Source organism: Ascidia mentula, chromosome 3 (genome assembly GCF_947561715.1).
Source record: "Ascidia mentula chromosome 3, kaAscMent1.1, whole genome shotgun sequence".
In the NCBI taxonomy this organism is placed as follows: Eukaryota; Metazoa; Chordata; class Ascidiacea; order Phlebobranchia; family Ascidiidae; genus Ascidia; species Ascidia mentula.
In genome coordinates this window covers 13,913,584-13,932,776 of record NC_138568.1, presented here as the reverse complement: position 1 = coordinate 13,932,776, position 19,193 = coordinate 13,913,584, and the positions used below count along the sequence as shown (strand labels likewise).

Below are 19,193 nucleotides of genomic sequence, written 5' to 3'. Positions count from 1 at the left end.
AAATAGCCAAAATACGTTCATGAAAGTATATTGTGCATGGTTGATATATTCAGTTGCGTATTTGCAGACATGAATACTACTAGACTGACCTAAGCTGTAGCTTCTAAGAACAACATTCAGTATGAAAACAATTGTTTGGGCCACTATTTGTATTTAACAATGACTTCAGATTCACAAAAAGACATATATATTGTTATATGTGAAGAATTTTCCAAGGTTTGTACTGTACTTGTAGAAATCATATTGCAAATATTTTACAATGGGCATCCATCTTTATAGCAAATTAAATTGTTATGTGATAAATGTATATAATCCATGTTTTTTCATTAAAATTAAACTTTGCTTGTTAAACATATATCCCCTTGACAAAATAATTCACTTTATTAGTGTCAGAAAGAACCAGGGTGTAATTTCTATTAAGTCAGAAATTTCTTGTCCCAAAACCATGCTATTTATGCAAAGATTGAAAAATTTCACCATCACATTCATTAAAATAATGCAAAATGTCAAGTATCGTTTTAACGTTTTTGTCTATTGATTCTAATTGTATATCTTTTCTACAGTCATTCAAACATGAACTTGCCGAATCAAAGTCTGTGAGTGAATCTCTAAAACATCATGCAGATGCACTTGAAAACTGCCTGAAACTTCTTCAAGCAGCATCAGAACACCCTTATGTTCAGAATTTGTGGAATGGCATTATTAGGTATTTTTTAAGTTTGTCTCAATATTCAAAAGCATAGAAGAAGATTGTTGTCATGTATGCTATTTTGTTCCTCTTTTGAAACATTACTATTTTGTTTCTTTGCAGATCAACCCTTAATACTCTTCTTAATTTAAACCAACGACCATCACAAGCATGTCTAAAGGAATTTGTATCCCTAGTAAAGCCCTGGCTTATAGACAAACAATTCAAGTAAACTCCAACTTCTTTTTCATGTTTTAAACTCTGTTGTATTACTATGAATTGTTTTATGTAGGGGGTTAAACCATGTTGATTTGCTGGAAATGTACAGGCTCGCAAAAGAGGGCCCATGGACCAAACCACCCTTAAATGACCTTATTGAAGGAAAAATTAATGACGCCAAAAAGTGTAAGTTGTGCACCAACTTGATTTATGTTCTTGGTGTCAATTCTGGTTACCTGTTATGTATGGATTTAATATGATGCTTTTAATAATGTAATATTTTCAGTACGAAATGTTTATTCTTATAGTGGCGGAATCATTTCAAGAAGATCCCGATTTTATAAAGGCTCGTCTCCGGACACTTTACATCAATCGAAAGTATGACAAACTTTCTTTATATGGATGTGCCATGCTGATCCACCCCAAAGTAAGAAATTATCTATATCCTTGTTTGTGCTAACTTTTTTGCAAAGTTGTAAATTTTAGTTTTGTGTGAAGGTCCATAATGGGGGGTGAATTGACTGCTTGTACTGATGTGAACTTATATTGTATTTTTTGTGAAATTTTTCTTCTTGCAGATGAAAGGAAATGTTGATTTTGAGAACATCTTCCAGCGCTTTGTCAACATGTCTTTAAACAAAAAAGAAATTAAACGCATAATGGTGTACTTTAATCTGAAGACTACTCTAACTGTGAGTAAATTTTTGACAGTATTTTTAAGTCCAGATTTAAGTAACTGGACATCACTTAATAGTATGAAGTGGTAATACTTACAAAATGCCAAGTGATACTATATGTTATGAAGCCACCTGTCACATGAGCAATTCTACACAAGTGTCATAACTATGACAAAACCAACAACCTAACTGTCATTCACATGTTGATAGCTGTATTAATAAATTTATAATTTTTTTACTTTCTATTTTGATTGATTAAGTCTGAACAAACTTTTTGAATTATGTTGCTAAATTATTGTTTATATCAGGTATATTGATCTGTATAATTTTATGGCAGGTAATTGACGAACTCGTGGAGGAAAATGAAACCGTGGACAAACTGTGTACAGCTGCACTGGAGTTTTTGTGGGAAAAACAAGCAACCGACCAACTTGAGTATATACATTTACTGTCACTCAATTATGACATTAGGACATTTTGACATTACATTTAGAAATTAGTCTTAAAGTTGGAAATATTTTATTTTGATGCACAATGCTTTTCAGGGAGCTAACTTCAAAGTGGTGTCAGATCTTGCATAATAAACTTGGTGTTGAAAAGTTTTTCAAAACCATCTTGCAAGTGTACTTAAATGGAAAAGAACAAATTAAATCTGTGCAGCAATGCATCATCCTGGCCACTGCAGTATGGAAAGAAGTATGTCTTCCAAAGTTCATATTTTTGCATAATATTCTGCAATGAAAACTTGTTTTGATAATCTCTTTCTCTTGAAGATTCCTGACAAAAGTCGATTCATATGTGTGGAAATTCTGCATCATGCTCTGTGTATCCTGGCCCCTGATGAAATTAATCATGATCAAATTGAGACAGGAATCATGTCCTCCATAATTTACTTTGTACCAAATACACAGGTATCCTGTTAGTTTGGTGAATCATAATTTATCAAACTACCAACTTAAAACTTAGGGTGTCTGATTTGGTGATTATTTTTGGTAAATGCCAATGTACTGGGGGCTCAAAAAACATCTGCTTTTATTTTCTCAGGTTGCAAGATACTGTGTTCTTACAATATTCATCAGTGAACCATCGGTTGATCACTACTTTGCAGTAGCTAAAGCTTTTAAAAAAAAGTTTGATCGCAAGAAGAAACTAGAAAATTATGATGTTCAGTGAGTATCTTATATGTGGAAAGTTGATCATTACCCCGATGTATTTCAGTGGTAAAAGGGAACTGTTAACTTTGTCAATCACAATAGGAAATTATTGTGTGTAGGAACACAATGTACAGCCAACTGGAGTTCGGTTGAAAATAAGCATGTGCTTGACCCTGAGTGTTTGCAACCAATTGTAAATTTGACATTTAATTGCAAAATAAGTTTTGTAGCATCACCAAACATTGTAGTTTCAAAGTTTGTCAAACCATGTTTCTTTTTGTTTTTTAGCGGTGGAACAAAAATTCCTAATTTATAATATGTCCCAATGATCAAAACCCAGTGTCAGTTTTTATGCATTTAAACATGTGTTGGTGCATTTAACCAAGTTGTATTAATTGCATTATTAAACTGTATATCTGCTTATAAAGTGTTGTCCAATAATTCTGCCTAATCTGCTAGAAACCTTGAACTTCATGATGACAATTTACACAGAATGAAATTGCTCGATCGTCTTCAGCGACAGTGGCCTCCAGAGTTCCTTCTAAGCAACAGTTGGGATTGGATGAGGCTGCGAAAACTCTGTCATGAGACTATGGCAAGGGAAGATGCTGCCTACGTGCAATTGGTAGAAACAGAAGAAGCTCAAAAGTCACTTGCGGCCGAAATATCTGGTTAATTTTTTTTATTTATGACAAATATATGAGTAAACATTAGTTATTTTGCTTTGCTTACAATCTACGTTTGTGTAAAATGAAAATGCGAAACCTTGGTTGCATTTTAAATTTCTAGTCGAGGATAATCTGGTGCCGGTTGATGCTAATAACCAAGAAGAGGAAGGGGGACATAATGGTAGTTTTTCCTGTTTACTGTGTGTGCACAAAGCTTACACATATCTGTATATTTTGCAGATGACAGTGAATTGGACACTTCATCTAAAACAGACCCCAATGAATCTTGTGACTGTGTTATTTGTGCATTAAAACATCCCAACGGCAAAGTATGACCCTTTTTGCTGTTTGTTTGTTTGTGTAGTGGATTGTAACAAAACATTTGTCCATGAGACTGACCATCTCATAAGTTTAACTTAAACATGAGTAACATATTGAATACTTTTTGTAACACATACTATAGGTATAAACTTCAAATAAACAAAATTTTTATTTGCAGCCTCCTCATCATGAACACAGCGTTGGTTGTCACCTGCGGAGTACTTCAGCTGAGAAAAAGGTGCTTGTGTCGTTACCTGAGTCCTTTGATGCAAACAAAAGTGCCCAATGGACCTGCCCAGAGGAAACTTGTGGAAGAGTTTTTCGATCTAAGACTGGAATTTCCAGGCACTTAAATGCAATTCATAGCTGGTCTTCGCTGGAAACAAAGGTGTTTTTCGATTCCCTCGACAATATAGCCCTTTCACAGAAGACACGAACATCAAGAAGCGATTTTCTAGGAAAATCCACTATTCTCAATGAAGACAATATTTTGTCTGTAAACCAAGAAGTAGAATCTCGCTTGTCTATTGAGGCAGTTGCTGAAAAAACAATTGGTGCATCTGAAGGGTCAGTCCATAATGCAGAGGTGTTAACTCCCAACCAACACAAAGAAAACAAGGACAGTTCTGCTTCAGTGGGTGGTGCTAATTTTATGAAGAGCGACAGTAGTTTGCCAAATGTGGAACCTAAGGGTTTTATTCTTCCTTCACTCTTTCCGAGTAACTCAAACCAATCAAAGTCATCTGCTTCAGCACCTGATGAAGTAAAAAGCAATGTCAGTAAAACAAAAGATGTGCTAGATATTGAGTGTCCTATCGAGTCATGCACAAGGACATTTCGACACAGGCATACAGTTCAAGCGCATATTGAATTTCGTCATAAAATTGCTCCTAAAAAAGCCACCACTCTCGCACAAAATGCAAAGTATGTCCCTAGGCCACCAGGTGATTTGCTGAGGAACAAGAGCAAATCAACTCAGGAAAACCCATCAGATGTTGACATACTTAAATCTAAAGGATGGTACTGGTTAGTTGATGATTTTCTTTATCTAGAAGTTGAGCAGAGTCAGCCTAGTGTTGAAGTTCATTACAAGAGACAAGACACAGTGATGAAGAATTCGATCGCCAGAGATGTGATGTTTTGTTTTGGAAATGTGCCAACTTCTTTTGACTTGTCAGCTGCACAAAACAATATTGAGAAAAACTGGAGCTTCACGCTACCGTCAACTGAAAACTTGTTACCGCAGGAGAAACCTGAAGTAGATGACTTTGAGGCAGCTGAAGCCATTAATTCTATGGGCATGGACACATTTCAGTTTGACCACCATGACCCAGAACTAGATGTCGAACCTCCGCAAGTAACGCGAAAACTAACTGACATAAAATCCCTTCTTAAAATGGAAGTGCAGTTAAAAGTTCAGCAAAAATCAGAGGATATTCAAATATCTGCTGCCAGCACAACTAAACAAGTTGACAATTTTCCAGAAAAACATTTGCCTACAGAACAGTTAAAAAAGCAACGCAATGTTGAATCCCAAACAGATTTTAAGCCAGAAGTTGGTGCTTTTCATCGTGATGACCACTTCCATGTGATGAAAGATACAAAGTTGAAGAGTTGGAAAAATAAAACACTTTCCTTGGCATTCACTGTTAAAACAGCAGGATTCTGTGGAGTTCCAACACGTACTATCGCTTCACAATGTTGCACTGATGTCACAGACAAAATTGCGATACCTTATAGCAATGCCAACCTGTCATCAATGAAATACAAATATGCAAATACCCCACCTGTTGCCAAGAAAGGAAGTCTTCAGCAGAAGAAGGGCCTTCTTTCATCAAAAAAGTCTTTATCAGCAGAAGGAAACAGCTCAACAGCAAAACCTAAAACTAAGCGCAAGTAAGTGAACTGGTTTATTGGGATTGCTGCTTTACACAATTAACTATGGTTTTTATGTTTCTTTAGATACGACATTCAAACAATTTACCAAATGGCAGAAAAATATAAAGATGTGGAACCAGATGTGAGCGTTACTAGTGAAGTTTCCTTGAAATCTTCATTTGAGGATGCTTTAAACTACAACACCACAACTGCATTGCTTGCTGAGCGAGTTAGGCAGAAGCAGAGACGAAAAAGCTCCTCAAAACCTGAGGTTTATTGTTTGTAGTTATTCGGATGTGGTCATCAACATATAATATGCCTACATTTTTAGTACCAGTGTTGGGAATAAATTAAAAACTTTTAAATAAATAAAAATACTTATTGCTGCAGACACCATGTAAAAAAACACATCAAATAAATGAAATAGTAGTGAAAATTGCAGCAAAGTTGTTGGGTATAATTATATTTCTTTCACATTTTAATGTCAGATACTCGTATATTCGCAGAATGCAAAAATGGTTTTGCTTTATTTTTTTTTTAATTTACAGACTAAAGTGACAGACTGCCAAACTACCAAAGCACTACAACCTCTGGGTGATAAACCAGTGAAGCAAACAGAAACATCTCAAACCAAACCAAAAAAATTAAAAAAAATTAAACCTATTTTGGCAAAGGATGTTGGTATCAAGAGACATGGAGAACAGGGAAGTCTCACTGTCAGTGTTAAAAGACAAAAACAAGATACTCCAGACTCAGTTAAAATGTCTTCTGCAAAGTATGAAGATCTTTTAAAACAAGCAGAAGAGTTAAACACCAAGAAAAAGGTGTTGGATTTTAAACCTACTGATACAATAGCATCTGAGAGTTCAAATCAGAAAACGTTTTCTGTTGGTATAATTAAGACAGCTCAAGCAACAGTGCCTGCAAGCACCGATTTACAGGTTGTAACAACTGATTTTACCACCAAATCCAATGTCAGAAAACGTAGAATATCCCTGAGAAAACTTTCAAGTATGTTAAAGTTAGATGAAGAAGTTGATGATAAAGAGTCAGTTGTTTCGAATGAAAGCCTAAAAGGTGATGACAGTTTGTTGTCTGAAAACGATTCTTTGTACAACAGTGAAAACTTAAATCGAAGCACTTCCAGCAGCGAAACAACCTTCGACTCGACTGATCCAAACCAATCCGTGATAATTTGTCCCGAGTGCAAAAAACAAATGAAAAGTGCTTTTGCATTGGCTTGTCACATGCGAAAAAGGCACAAAGGCCACTCGAAGAAAATATTCTTACCCAATTCAAGCGCTGGAACCAGCGGAAATATTGTAAGTTCAGAGGCACGGCGATCAAAAAACGAGTTTGAGCCACCTGAAGAAGATGAGGCGTGTGACAGTTTTAAAGCTGTTGCAAACCAGGTGGCTCACGCCAACATCCATGCCTCATGCCCGATAGCAGAAGATAGTAGCGATAACATTTTCTCGACTTTTGGTTCCAATTTGAGTGATTTGGAAAGTGACGAAGAAGCTGAAATGCCTGACCCAATTTTGCCACAAACTTTTATGCCCATTCAGGATAGCCTGTCAGAAGATGAAAAAAGCTCTGAAGAAGCTCCCGTTGCAAGACTTCAGTCTTCGTTTGTACCTCGGCAGTCAACTCCAGTACCACAGATATGGGACATAGGAGAACAACCATCAAACACAACAAAAGAGATGCTTTGGGTGCGCAACCTTCGAGATAAATATTGTTGCTTAGTTACGGATTGCAAGTGTTCATACACCAACAAGCCATCCTTGTTCTCTCATATGCGGAGAAAACATAATTTGCTGCAAAAGACCCAGTCAGCAGGGCAAACCCAGTACCTTTCTGTGGAGGACCAGAAAAAGTTTATGTTGCTAACAAAGGATCATATTCTTAAGTCTGGACCCAATCGTTCCTATGCTGATTCAGCTTCTGATTGTACTCCTCACAGGCAATCAGACAAACTGATTAAACGTATGTGATATTTATTTCGTGCAAAGAGTTTCTAGTTCTTAGGTTGTATCATGTAACTTTAAGTTACATTTAAGTTGTGTCTTTTTCTCAGGAAAATCAGAGAAAAGAATGGCCCACAAACAAGCAGCTTTTCAAATCCAGTTAGACGCTTCAAGTCCCAATAAACGGTAAGTTTTTTGTGTAAAATCCGATTTTAATTTTTAAAAATCACACTTGTCTATTGTTTTTATTGATCTAAGTCATTGCCTTGATTACATTTAAGTTTTTGAAATGTCTATTAATTTGTTTTGAGTTAAGGAAATAAACCACCAATTACATTTTTTTAGGAAGTGGGACATGGCTCGTGAATTATCAATATTGTACAATAAACGAGCAAATCGGCGCATAGCGTTATCCCTCAAACCAGCTCCAAAAACTGAGGTTTGTTAAATTTCTTACACTTATTTTTGTTTGTTTTAAATGAACTGAAATTAGTTTTGCGTGTTGGTATATTTTTGAAACCCAGTAAATTTGTTTCAAAACATAGTTTCATAATACAGTGCTACTTATTCTAGTGTACTTATGGTTTGACAGGTGGTGACAAGAAGCCCAAGCAATTCTGAAGAATCTGTCGAAAGCTTTGAAGCAGATTTTCAGCCACAGTTTTGTTGTTGGAATTGCAAGGTGAATAAAAAATATACTAATGAATTGTTATGTGTCTGAAAACCGAACATCTCTTTGAAGGAAATCTTTTATTGCCATTATTGATATGGTAAAATTCTTAGTTTTTGACTGATGTATTCTTAACCTGCTTTTTAGAATTAGTTGTTTTGTTTTTTCGCACGTCTGTAAACAACACCTTCATCCTTTGTTTTACAGGAAATGTTTCACACACGAACCAACTTCACAAAACATATACAATCGCACCTCAAGCTCTTGTCATTGATCAAGTATCGCTGCAACTTTTATGGCTGCCTTTATGCATTTAAGTATGCAAAACCTAAGCACTTGCCCAGTGGTATAATTTTCGTAGTAATTTCCAAAATAAATCACCACTAACTTGGTAAAATTTTCTGTTTATAAATAATTAAAAGTGATAAAAGTGATCATCTTATATGGTAGTTAACTCAGAATTCGTACATATTTAACAGCACAGAGAGAGAACTTGAATCACACAAGGTGTTTCATCGTAGAAAGGCCCAACATCTGTGTTTGTTTTGTCCTAATAGTTCTACAGCGTTCCGTTCCTGTCGTAAGCTGATAAATCATGAACAGTTGCAACACCGCGACCTCAAGGTACAACTATTATATATCTACTGCTCAAAACTATCAGCTGTTTCTCAACCATTTGAAGTATACTAATGCAAGAATTCCTAGCTGTATTTTACTTTTCAAACATTCAAACCTCAAATATTTTCCCATTAAGGCTGTGGAAGCAATTTATTTGTGTGTAAATAGTTTTGCATTCTTTCAATTTTGTAAATTAGGTTAAAGGTCACTTTTAAAGGGTCTATTGTCCAACATAGGTGAATATGGAAACACTTCGGAGACAATTCTGCCTGCGACCTGTCAAAACCGCATCTCAGCAAATTAAAAAACATTCAACTGCATCTGACCGCAGTCAGGGTGATACGGATGATAGCGACAGTAGCATTGAAGATCATTTTTTAGCGAATGGCCACAGAAGACCAACTGGCAATACGAATGGAATGTGTGATAAATGCAAACATAAAATGGGGCCTTCTGTGGCTTTGCCCCAGTGCTGCAGTCGTTCTTATGACAGCGAAGTACTTGAAGTTGTTTTTGACTTGGTTTATGCTGTCCACAAATATCACTTAAAGTCAGACAAACCAACCCTCAAAACTCCTAAACGAACCAAAAAGTCCAAAACTCCGATCAAGCTACAAAATCTTAAACCTGTTTCCATTGATGCAAAATCTTGTGATCTTCCAAAAAGCAGTCACTTACACCTGGAAAATGATTTCTTCAGTGAGCAAAGTGCCACCACTGGCATTAGAACATCACATGACAGCTCACTTACTGATACCCTAACCTCTAATACAACAGCGGGGAGTGTTAATCAGAGTAAACAGAGATGTGACATTCAACTTGATTTCCAAAAAACAGTTGAAGTTTCAACTTTTGAAAAGTCTGACGAATGTATGGAGTTCGATCAAAACAAAACCAAAAATGCCAATGTTATGTATCCAAGACATAACAGCAATCAGCAGAATAACAAAGTTGTTGGGAATGAATGTTCACATGATCCCCAGTCATTTTCTCACAACATCAGCAGCCCTATTGAGACTTCTAATTTGCATAACGTTGACACTTCCCCTGAACCTACCACAGATAACATCACCATAATGCAGACAGTTGATCAAAAAGAAAGTCCACTTTTGTTCAATGATACTGTTGTAAGCAAATGTGATGAACCAACAGCCACATCCACAGAGCATGAGGACATCAAAGAGTTTTTAATAGAAATGGAAGTAAATGAAGATATTAAACTATCATTTGATGTTGTACCAGAGGTGTCGGAGGTAATTCACAACCTGTTGTGCGATGTTGAGATTGAGGAACAAGCTATGTTTCTGAGGTTATGTGGAATGGTGCCTACAGATGTCATGTATCTCACGTAAGTATACTAAATATGTTCTCAATAAATCTCAGTCATCTGTAAGTTTTGCAAATGCTAGTCATACAAAGTATGCTATGTATAAAAGTTTTAAGCCCCAGTCCAGTTATAAATACTTTCATTGTTTTTTTAGGAATAACGTGGAAACCGTTGCAAGTGGAGTGAGTGTATATGGCTACAAAGCAGAAGCTTTTATGTGGCTTGAGTTTGCAGAAAAATTGGTAAGAGGTCATGCTCAAAATCAACCTGAAGCTAGCAGTGGTGCCATTATAACTGATTTGGAAGATAACGATACAGGAGAAGGGAATACAAGTAATGCTTTAGGTCTTGAGAAAGATGACAAAAGTGGTGATGCTTGTTATCAGGAAAGTGTCAATCATGAAGATTTCATGCAAAGCAAGAGTCTAGTCAAAGCTTTGGATGAAGATAAAGTGGAAAACAAGGACATGGTGGAAACGACACCAAGTAAAGAAGAAGGAGATGAAACAGAGGAAAGAAGTCCTACAATTTTAGCATTTCCAGAAAGTGAATTGGATTTCGGTCCACTCATTTCTAGTGGCAATACTTTGTTAAAAAGTGCTTTAATCAATACTGACAGTGAAATGTCTGACCCTGTACTGCCATTGCAACCCAGCAATGATGACCAAGTTTTACCCAAAACACCTCTTACAGAAGTTGCCCTTTCCGTTGATTATAAACCTGCTGGAATTAGCATTGATTCAGAGGTAGCAAAATCTGATGTGAATGAAATGGCAAATCAGCTTAATGGGAAAACTCGGGCTGACTCCACACTGGAACAGTTTGGTGGTGGTGTTTTGTCAGAGAAGACAAGTGATGGGAATGGGCAAGAAAATGTTTCATCTCTTCACACTGGCGAGGAACCCGCTATAGAAAATGATTCTTTAGAGGATAAGCCAAGCATGCAGGGAATTACATCGAACCTATCTGATTTTAAAGACAAGAGTGAAGACTGGAAGAATAAAACAGCTGATGGTATAATAAAACCGGATTTGCAAGAAACACCGCCATTTCACACGCATGACACAACTGAGGAAACTGGAAATCCATCACAGCCGGAAATGGATGCACATCGTGCAAGGGAAGTATCTCTGTTGCATTCCCACATGATTAGCATGTCAGTAGCTCGCAATCATCCTTTGTGGACGCTGGATGCAAACCTCACACATTCTGACCTTGTGCCTTTTAACTTATCTCAGGTTCCACCATTGCAACAGATGCTTTTCTGTCGATACAATGTAGTTGTCAACCCTGACCTGGGCTATGGACAGACAATAATGTGCGGGGCCTTAACATCTTATCCACCTGTAAACGATCATGCAAGATCAGTTGCGTACAATACGTTGCAATCTGCTAGAACAAGTGATGCAAATATATTTGAACCTAAAGTTGAACAAGAAATTAATGAGGATAAAGATTGTATGCCTACCAAAAGGCAAAATACAAATGAAACAAAAACATCTTCTAACTTAGGCAAGATGGCTAATGATGAAATAAATGACTCCACTTTGAGCAGTGACACAGGTGCGTCGTCTGATGAAACAAGCTTTTCTTCTTCAACTCTCTCTAGTCAAGAAACCAGCCAAGTTCTATCAGTTTTGTCAACTAATGGGGAAAAAGCTGAAAATAGTGTTCAATTAGAAGATAAGTTGAATCAGCAATATGATGATGTTGAGACTGACACGGAACATGGAAATAGCATTTCTGAGGATAAACATAAAGTTGCAGAATCAGAAGTTGGCAAGAAGCAGGAATCTGACAAAGAAACAGTTACTTCACTTTCAAATTTATACACAGAGGATTGCAAGGAGTTAAAAACAAATCAACCCAAACGACGGACGATATTTCAAAATTTACCCTCAATGTTTCACAAAAAGGGTCGACCTAAGACCAACTTATTTAATGACTCTAATTCCTCAGGAAAAAAGTATAAATCTATGGCTGAAATTGTGGCTTTTTGTGACAACATATCAGCACTTCAGGAACAATTAAATAAGAAAGTAAGAAGAAGAGACCGAAATCGCAAAAAATCAAAACAACCCATTGAAAAACCAAGTACAGTAACGTCTGATATGGAAAACAACACTGTTGAAAGCAGCATGGAGCACCAAGGGAATCCATTGGAACCTTCCATGCCAATAGGAAGAAAAAAACCAAGGAAACCAGCACTTACAAAACGACATAGAAAGAAACAGGATGTTCTGGTCTACAAAACTAAATTATCTTCTGATTTAAAGTTGATACCAGTTGTAAAACGACTGGGTACTTCACCCGAGGCTAACATAAATAAAAACAAGATCAAAAGGAGGTTGGCCATAGAAAAGCGAGCAAGGAAGAACAAAACAGCTAAAGATAAACCTTTAAAACTTGTTCCTGTAATCAATCGTTTGGAAATGTCGGGAAGCGAAACATTAACAAGTGAGGCCATCAGCAAGGGATCTTTGACAGACCACACTTACCTCAAACAAGAAAACAGACTAAAGAAAAAGCCTACGAAAAAAAGAGCGAAACATCTTGTATTTCCATGTACTTCTGTGATGTTAAAACCAACCATGACTCTACTGAATGTACAAAGTGGATCAGCAAAACCATCCACCTCCAGCTCAACTGAAACTGCACCAGACACTGCAGCTACTTCCAGCACAGTACTGACAACTTCCACTCATATCAAAAGTAGTTCATTCCCACACACCTGTGTCCCAAGTTCTTCAAAAACTTCCCCAACAGCGACTGCCACTTCATTTGGTCGACACCCTATTTATGGAGTTATATCTTCTGTTTCGTTAGTATCATCTAACTCTAAGGAAGAATTTCCCTGCTCGATGTGTAATGAAATTATTGCCGGAACGAAACAGTATGTTACTCACCTCAGTGTAAAACATATTTTCTGCAAGAAAAAGTTTCAATGCAAGAAGTCACATTGCTTCCGCTCTTTCGAGTAAGTGTTGGATAATGTGAAATAGTATTATATCGGTTAAGCCTTTTTGTAATTGATGCCATGAGACAGGCATATTCTTAAAGAAAAATATTTTGCTAAAGTATGTTGATACTAATTTTGGTAGTTTTTTTTGTCTGAACTGAAAAAATGGTGCTTGTATATAGAATAAAAAAATCATTGACTTTGTGTTACTTGTATGTTTTTTTGAAATCAATACATGACTTCTTGTAGTACATCTGATGAGCTGACAGACCACACCATCCTACATGATAGTGGTGGTTATCCTTGTCTGTTTTGCCGTGAATGGTCTCAATCACTTAAGGACATAAATATTCACATATATGTGAAGCATGCAAATTTGCAATCATCCTGGAACAGCACATTGTCTGACATAGCTCGACGATGTACCAAAAGGTTTGACACTTCTGTAAAATTTTGTATATCAGAGAGCAGTGCTCCAGGGGCTAATGTTGTTCTTTCACCTCTGGTACAAATCGAATAATGTTATTTTGTACAAAATATTACAGTGTAGATGATGTATACATAATGCACATATAAGTTATGTCATGAAAAATTTTGTCTTCCTTTCAAGAATATTTCAATATTTGCATGCTAGTAAAAAGTCTTTGTTAAATCCTCTTTGCATTAAAAATTTCTAATGGAAGAAAGCAAATGAAATCTGTATTGGTTTATGTGATAACAAGTGATGTGGCAGGTAAATAACTAATAAATCTCTATCTACAAGTTCTTTTGAGTAAACAACAAATAACCTCTTGCAATTTATTTGTTTTTCAGGAAAATGGAGTTAAGTGGTACAACCAGCACAACACCAATAAAACCAAACATAAGTAAGTAAGCAATGTGGAGCCAATAATATGAATTTGTGTATAAGCTGCAGACAGATGGCCACTGTTTCGACCTAAAAGGTCTCATCAGTGCAGCTGGTGTGACTATAAGACGAACTTTGCAGACCAAACGGCCAAGCAAAGACTTCCACTTTGTGGTGACTATACAGTCACCGTCATCCGTTGGGCAGCAAACTGGGTGCAACCTTACGGTGGAAGTCTTTGCTTGGCCGTTTGGTCTGCAAAGTTCGTCTTATAGTCACACCAGCTGCACTGATGAGACCTTTTAGGTCGAAACAGTGGCCATCTGTCTGCAGCTTATACACAAATAAGTAAGTAAATTCGCATACGTTTTGGAAACTACCAAGAACAACAGAAAAATAAGCACTTGTCCTTGTGTTTAGCCCAGAAAACAAAGGCATCAACTCAAAGCAGCTACCAACTGAGCTATGAACAGTTCCTTAAACAAAGAAAGTAAGTTGAATTTAGATGTGCGAACAGTGTGATGTTTGCGATTTCGACATCAATCTAACTAATATACCCATTTGAATTGTAAAAAAAATTGCAATATGACTATTACTTTGGCAGTTTGTTTCAAACTGCAACAGGGATAATTCTCTTTGGTATCCAAAATTATGTTTACATGAAGCAGGTTTTATCTGTTTAACCCTATTTACATATTGATTCTTTAGCATACAACATACAGGCAGCACATCTCCACTGAGCAAAGCCACACAGCAAGTCCAACTTCAAATCAGATCCTTGAAGGAAGCCCCTGCATCTACTACGACAAAATCTACATTACCATCTGATACCAAGAGTCCGGCTTTTTCAGCAACAACTGCTGCTGGTGTCCAGTCAAATCCTAACATAGCTAAAATGGAAAAAATATTTTTCAAGCAGCTTCCACCTACTTTCATTCCGGTCAGAACCAAATCTCCACAAATGGTGCAATCCCATTCTGACGAACAAGTAATTTCAAACAAGGTTGGTCAAAACAAGCCGTCAACAGGAAAATCAATGCTTGTTATGAAACCCCAGCGCGTTTCTTGCATGGAAAACTTCAACAGTGCTGCTGCTTCACCACATATCTTGCCCAGACCTTGTGTGACAACAAAAGCTGTAAAACTGCCGGTGAACAGTGTTCAAGGAATACAAGTTTCAACCAATTCTACTCAACCTCGTGTTGGCGTCTTTTTACAAAAAAAATTAAAGGAAACACCACAACATGAAGTGTACCACAGCAACATTTTAGCCAAACAGCCCCCAAAAGTGAGATCGCTTGCTGTTGTTCAACCAATGAAGCGTGTGGCACCCAACAATCAACAAGGTGTTATCATAAAAAAGTTGATTCCACTCACTCATTCTACTTCAGGCACATCTTCCGTAAATATCACACATCAGCCAACTTCTACTGAGAGTGAACTATCTTATCAAAATGGTTTCCAGGCACCCTCAGTTTCTAGCAGTCTGTTTGTGCAGAATCATTGTTCATCTGTTTTTCAACAAAATGTAAGTCCAGATGACATCCCACATGTTGCCAACTCACATTTTTCAGCCAGAGTTCAGTCAAACACAATCAACAACCAAATGGTTCAAACACCTGCAACCCCAACTCAGATGAATAGTAGTCAGTTTACTGTGCCACATGCTTCCCATTACAATTCAATAAACCAAAACCCAAGTACCCACATGTATTCATCTCCTAACCAAGTTTCTTATCAGTTGTCAACCAGCAAATCATCTACCAGTCCAAATCAGCGGGCAAATTTGCAAGTCTTTGCGCCATCAAAAGACCTCTTTCAGCAAAGCAGCACCCATCAACAGCAGTATCTGGCTTCAAACAGCAATTTCAATCAGAGTTCAAAAATTAACTTTGTACCTGTATCGACAGTTTGCACAGAAACCAACCAGCAAGCATTCAAAACAGTCTGTGTTCCTTTCAACCATCAGCATGCAGTGGAACAACTACACAGAAAACCACAAATTAACTACCAACTTCAGGCTTTAATAGACCAGCGAGCCAGGCAAGCTTATGCGCAAAAATCACAAGACCGTGTAACAAGCCATCCCATGCCCTATCAAACACAACACAGCAATCAACCAGGTAACAGGAAATACACATTATTTTGTGTTAAGTGTTACTGTTTTTCCTGTTGCATTGTGGATAGCTTGCAACTCAGCTAGCCAGCCTGCATAAATCTTGTTATTTACCAATGTAGTTGCTGAAGCTGTGATGTTCAGTAACAAGAGACAGATGTCTTCTGTGTACCCGGTCCAAGCTAAGCGAAGGAAAATAAGTTCACACTGTTAGTCAATATCTATTGTAATAAAATGTGTTGGCATTAATTTGTGACTGTTGTGATTGTATTTTCCATTAGCATAAAAATTGATATAACATGTGCATGCCTTATCTTTCAAGTGCCAAGCACATCCAAGAATGAAAGTTCAAGCAAGAATGAACGACAACTCTTCCTTAATCTTGAATTGGAAGAAAACCAAATTAACATTTTGGAATGTGAATACTGCAACAACATGTATTCCAAACTGACAGATCTCAGGGTATGTTTCCATTCTCTTATCTTTTTACATTTCTGGGCTCAAGTTTTATTAGCTCTAGTAGAAATTGTTGGTTTTGCAAAGTTTGCTCTTAGTTTCTTTGTAAAAGTTGTTGCTGTATAAAATAAAAATAATCAATTGTTGATTTAAAGGAACACATGCAGCGTGATCACTATCTACATCTGTGTCCCAAGCCAGGCTGTGGTAGTGTGTGTGGCAGCCAAAAATCTTTACAAAATCATTGTGATACCATGCATATGTAAGTAAACATGTAAATAATGAATGCAACTTGCCTCTGTTGAATGTGAGCCATAGATTTGTTACAGTGTTGGTTGTTTAAACATTTTTTCAAACCAATTTACCAAAACATTTTAGCGATATGTCTTGGATAACACGCAACATGGTGGTTAAAAGCCAATCGCCAATAACTTGTTCATCTGGCCTAACTGCAACAACTTCTCAATCTTCTGGCCCACAAAGTATCAACACCGAAATCGAAAAAGCAAACGAGAACAGAAAAATTGCTGAGAGTGTTTGGAATACCGTCTTCAAAAGGTACTTAAAGCATAGAACTTACAACTTTTCATAAGTCTCAATTAACATTACATAGCGGTATAGAAAAATCAAATCATTTTTTGTGCAGTGATCACTGTACTCGATATGCGTCAACATTATTTTTTTAGGGATGACAAGGAAAGGAATCGTGAAAAGTTTCAATACTATCTGAACCACAACAATGAGGGTGTATCTGAATCAGAAATTATGCGATGTTTGTTCATTGAAGTGAAAACCTACACAGAAAGGTTTATTTTAAATGATTTTTGTATGAAATGATTTTTCTTGCTGCAAATTAAACTACCATCCCAAAGGTTACTGAAACTTTTTGTTAATTTTTTTGATATGTTTGTAGAACGGCAGTGCTTAAATCGGAGCAAGGTCTAGAATGCAAACGCTGCCCAATTATGCGATGTGATGTTCTTGGCGGCAAAATGGCTCTGTATTATCATATATTGGAGCAACATGGAGTTATGAAGGTTTGTTTCAATAAATTGTTATAACCCTGTTTTGTTCAATTTACATCATCAACTGCATGTTTGTTTTCAAAATCTTGTATATTCATAATTTTTGGGCCCCTTTGCAGATTTTTAGGTGGGTGCAGAAACGCATGAATGACGCGAAGAGAAGGAAACAAATTCCCGTCAGTAATCCGGTGCCGATTGTGATTGATGATGATGAGGAAGAAGCTTCTTCTCACAACAGTTCCTACGCTCCACCACATTCTGCACAGAAAAGTGGCACCAAAGAAATCCAATATCAGCAAGAACAGAGTCCAGTAATTGCAAATCCTGTTTGTCCAGATCATCTCGCTACCATCCCTGTTGGAAGTGTTGAGGAAATTACAATAGAAGTCCCAATGTCTGTAGACCTGCAACAGGCAGAGAGCAGTACTGAAGAAGCTCGGTGGGACTCTGATGATAAATCGCCAACTGTTCATGCATTTAATGAAACCATCAGTCAGGATTTAATTTCAGAAAAAAGCTCAAGTATTCATATGGAAGAAGACGATTGTCAAACTTCTTTGAAGGTAAATTTCAACAAAATTGCTATTTTTGTAGTAAACTTGTAGGAATTGCAGAAAACAAGTTTAACTAAATGTACTTCTCGAATTTACAGGCGAAAACGTCATACTACTGTTTGGTGAAAGGTTGTTACACACATATTAGGTGAGGGGATTTGTAACACAAACTTTAAACATACGGAACTACCTTATCTTACTCCCAAAATAATATTGATATACATAACTCTCAATATATTCGACAGTGGTATGCGAAAAAAGTCAATATTAGGAACACAACTCACGGGTTTTCTCATAATTCTGAGTATAAATAGACTGGCCCATATTGTTATGGGCCAGTCTATTTATATGGGCCAGTCTATTTATACTCAAAGTCAATATCTTATTTGAATCAGTACCAAGTCCGTCAACTTCGCCGCCTAATGTAGCCTGATGTTGTCAAGTTCACAACTTACTTTATTTTAGTATCTTTGCATACGATAACATCCCATAATATCTACAGTGGCGACGTGGAAACTCACATGAAATTGCACCCTGCAGTGAAGACTTTCCACATAGAAGGGACGAACCTTTGGCCAATATACGATTGTGTCGTGAATTTAGCGCCGGTGAGCTCTCAATCATCAGTGGTTTAAAATGCTGTGAGCTGGAAAAATTTTAAAACCGCCTTTATTCCAATTTAGCGACGTACCCCAACCTATGTCGAGCCTTCAAATATACCAGTGACGTCATCACCCAACGTCGCAAATTCGCTTGCTTCAACCGAGGCAAAAGCGCAGGCTATTACCTCATCACTCTGCGTTGTTCTCGAGAAATGTAAACCCGATGACATCATCGCCCCGTGATGTCACTTTTGTCGATCCTTTGTGCCTTAACTGGCGATTTTCTTGGCGCCCATGAGTACTTTCTTATTATAGTTTGTGTTGTAGTTCTTTTTTGCCGTTTCTTTGTTGCGCTGCTGCTTACATCGTGAGTACGAAATGTACATAGTATTTGTTTCTCACAATCAAAACCGATCGACTAAAGGCGTCCAAGCACTGTTATTT

At 37.1% G+C, this 19,193-nt stretch overlaps 1 protein-coding gene across 1 annotated transcript; it reads left to right on the top strand.

The window, feature by feature from the left end:
* Positions 1–75: 75 nt before the first annotated feature.
* On the top strand, positions 76–19,173 carry LOC145893843 (uncharacterized). The gene is made up of 37 exons (XM_082982208.1): positions 76–216; positions 564–706; positions 812–916; positions 981–1,093; positions 1,216–1,334; positions 1,486–1,599; positions 1,922–2,019; positions 2,130–2,280; positions 2,358–2,495; positions 2,629–2,753; positions 3,231–3,409; positions 3,528–3,587; positions 3,647–3,735; positions 3,906–5,623; positions 5,690–5,876; positions 6,154–7,594; positions 7,686–7,761; positions 7,921–8,014; positions 8,168–8,257; positions 8,453–8,562; positions 8,725–8,869; positions 9,100–10,211; positions 10,345–13,167; positions 13,399–13,581; positions 13,963–14,015; positions 14,417–14,486; positions 14,705–16,119; positions 16,235–16,321; positions 16,435–16,574; positions 16,724–16,830; positions 16,947–17,126; positions 17,255–17,374; positions 17,482–17,605; positions 17,713–18,156; positions 18,246–18,295; positions 18,650–18,755; positions 18,831–19,173. Exons 1-37 carry the CDS (start codon positions 160–162, stop codon positions 18,990–18,992), a joined length of 12,528 nt encoding a protein of 4,175 aa, XP_082838334.1. The 5' UTR covers positions 76–159; the 3' UTR covers positions 18,993–19,173.
* Positions 19,174–19,193: the final 20 nt, after the last annotated feature.